General features: G+C 46.4%; 2 protein-coding genes across 3 annotated transcripts in view; both read right to left on the bottom strand.

Moving 5' to 3' along the window:
- The window catches only part of LOC135826960 (mucin-2-like), a 26166-nt gene extending 25763 nt beyond the window's left edge, over nucleotides 1–403 (bottom strand). For both annotated transcript variants that reach the window (XM_065339490.1, XM_065339491.1), the window contains exon 1: nucleotides 25–403. In XM_065339490.1, coding sequence (XP_065195562.1) covers nucleotides 25–175 — 151 coding nt within the window. In that variant the 5' untranslated portion in view covers nucleotides 176–403. The remainder of the gene's footprint in view (nucleotides 1–24) is intronic.
- A 1508-nt stretch (nucleotides 404–1911) lies between these two features.
- The window catches only part of LOC135827763 (uncharacterized), a 25277-nt gene continuing 24688 nt past the window's right edge, over nucleotides 1912–2500 (bottom strand). The window contains exon 8 of the mRNA XM_065340212.1: nucleotides 1912–2500. This exon is cut by the window's right edge and continues 242 nt beyond it. The gene's annotated coding sequence lies outside the window, so the exon portion shown is untranslated.

Genomic DNA, 2500 nt, shown 5'->3' with positions numbered 1-2500 from the left:
GTTCAAACTATCCCACTGCCTCACCTGTACTGGTGACTGGCATAGTGGCTGCTTGTGTAGACTGCCCCACCGCTGTATGGACCACGATCAGCAATAAACCTAGACTGGCCCATATTAGCCATGGCGACGACGGCGGCCGACACTGCAGCACACCCACCAACACCGCAGGCTGCATTTCTCTAACGAGCGCTGCGGCATACACACGGCATAATCCACTCTACAGCCGCAGCGAGACCTCCTCGCCCAGTGCTCAGCCCATCAGACACGAATGCAAGTCGTCCTCAACTAAACAATTCATTAGAGAACGTTGTCAGAAGGGCAGGTGATGATTGAAAGATATTGCCGGAGAAACAAGCCGTTCAGTCCGCAAACAAAGTTCTGTTCGAAATGATTGGAGCGCAGCACATCACGCTCCTTACGGCTATGCCGTCACCTGCGCCTGTCAGTGACAGCCTCGACGAAACTCGGCAGTGCGAAAGATTTCGTACCCGATTTGCGCTGTCTGAGCTCCAGAATAAAACCCCAAAACGATCTTTGATCAAGTCATGCCTGCATCATGGCGAATATTCACCCCGATATCTGATCAAACCGCAGTGAAGGTGGTGAAATAATAATTTCTCAGGAATTCATCACCGCGCTGGGCTAGCTAGCTGTCGAGTGTCGGGACCACCCAGGCGAGAAACAGAAAAACGCAAGGCGTTGTGTTTTGTTGTTTTGTGAACACCCATGCCATGGCAGCTAGATCCGCCCGCCACTGCTATGCTGACTGGACTGACTGGCGACTGCCGCGTGTCAGTATAGACCTATCAATCGTCACCATGGCATGGGTGCACCCGCATACCAGAGAAAGCGTTTGACTTCACGTCACATGCGCCATACCAGCCTTAGCAACACTGACTGTGGAGAGAGCGACCAGCCATGCATGCGCCAAGTCCGAGACTGCCATAATGTATTAAAATTATTATCACTCCCTTAGTATGGACTCCCATAGATTTTTGCCATACCTAAGCAGTCAAAATATTCCTGCATATTTCACTCCTTAGGCTTAGGGCTGTATTGACTGCTTGTATTTGACTCCTTTTTAGGGACTGAACACATGCTTTGGCTAGTCGTATGCCGCATAACGTGCGTAATTAATCTAATATTGACTTCGTACTTTTCTGTGCGCAAGCTCCACTGCAGCCACTTCATTAAATGGAAAACCTTACACACACACACCATCTTCAATCCAAGTGGTCTCTTCGCTGCAAATTCTAATAATTCTCAATCAAATTTTCGGCCAGGAGCCATCATCAGGATTAAGGAGAAAAACAAGTGAGGTGGACCTATAACAGGCAACACAAAGTGGAAGGAAACTACACGATACGTGATAACTTAAGTTAATTGCACCATCCTTTCGGCATAGGCACACACACACACACACACACACACACACACACACACACACACACACACACACGAACATGCACACACACACACACGCACACATACACACCTATGCACTGAGACACACACCCACACTCATGCACACTCGCACCAACACTCACACAAGCTCACACTACCTGGTCAGTACTTCATGGCGGGTAGGCAATCATGCCCTTAGAACGTAGCATATCCTGCTAGTTCGATCATGTGCAGGTTTATAATGCAACTGAATTCCACGCAGTGACGTCACAACAATGGTGTAATTCTGTGAAAATTATGATTATGATGTAACACACAAGCGGAAAACCGTCAGAGATCAAATTCCATTACACAGTGTTTCACCGTTCAAGCAACGGATCATCTGATGATCCGTTGCTTGAACGGTGAAACACTGTGTAATGGAATTTGATCTCTGACGGTTTTTCCGCTTGTGTGTGATGAAGCTCTGCCTCGCTTGCATTGAGCACTCTCCGCAGTTTGAGACCATTCCCTTGTGTGATTATGATGTAATAATTATTGTGTTAATGATGTGACCCCAGTGTAGGGGTAAGTACGATGTAATGGAGAAAGGCTGTAAAGTCATACATGTATAATGAGAAAGAGAAAGTATAACATGCTTGGCTGAATCATGGTGTTCAGCTGTGATATCATGATACCATACACATGTAGGCAGAATGGTTGGTTGATTGTGTTTATTTGAATTCGCAAACCGAACGGACTGAACATGTCCAATGACAAGGAAGAGAATGAAGTCCAAGAAACCCAGGAATGGGAAACTCGGCAGCAGACACAGATGAAAAGAAAATATGGGAACAGAAGGCTGTGATTTGATCATTCCCTGTTGTGAGGTGTTACAGATGGTGATGTCATGATAATGTCAAAAGAATGCTTTAGTACCGTAGGTGCAGGACGTGACGACATCTTCTACATGTTGTAGATAGTGTGACATCATAGCTGGTAGTGACGTCATCAAAGCTGGGTATGACATCATACTAGCTGGATGTGATAATGACATCATAGCTGGGTGTAGCATCATCATAGCTGGGTGTGACCTACAATGTAACAATGGAATACC

The sequence above is a fragment of the Sycon ciliatum genome, chromosome 11 (assembly GCF_964019385.1).
Source record: "Sycon ciliatum chromosome 11, ocSycCili1.1, whole genome shotgun sequence".
Classification (NCBI taxonomy): domain Eukaryota; kingdom Metazoa; phylum Porifera; class Calcarea; order Leucosolenida; family Sycettidae; genus Sycon; species Sycon ciliatum.
Note: the sequence above shows the minus strand (reverse complement) of the source record. Positions and strands in the feature narration are given on the sequence as shown.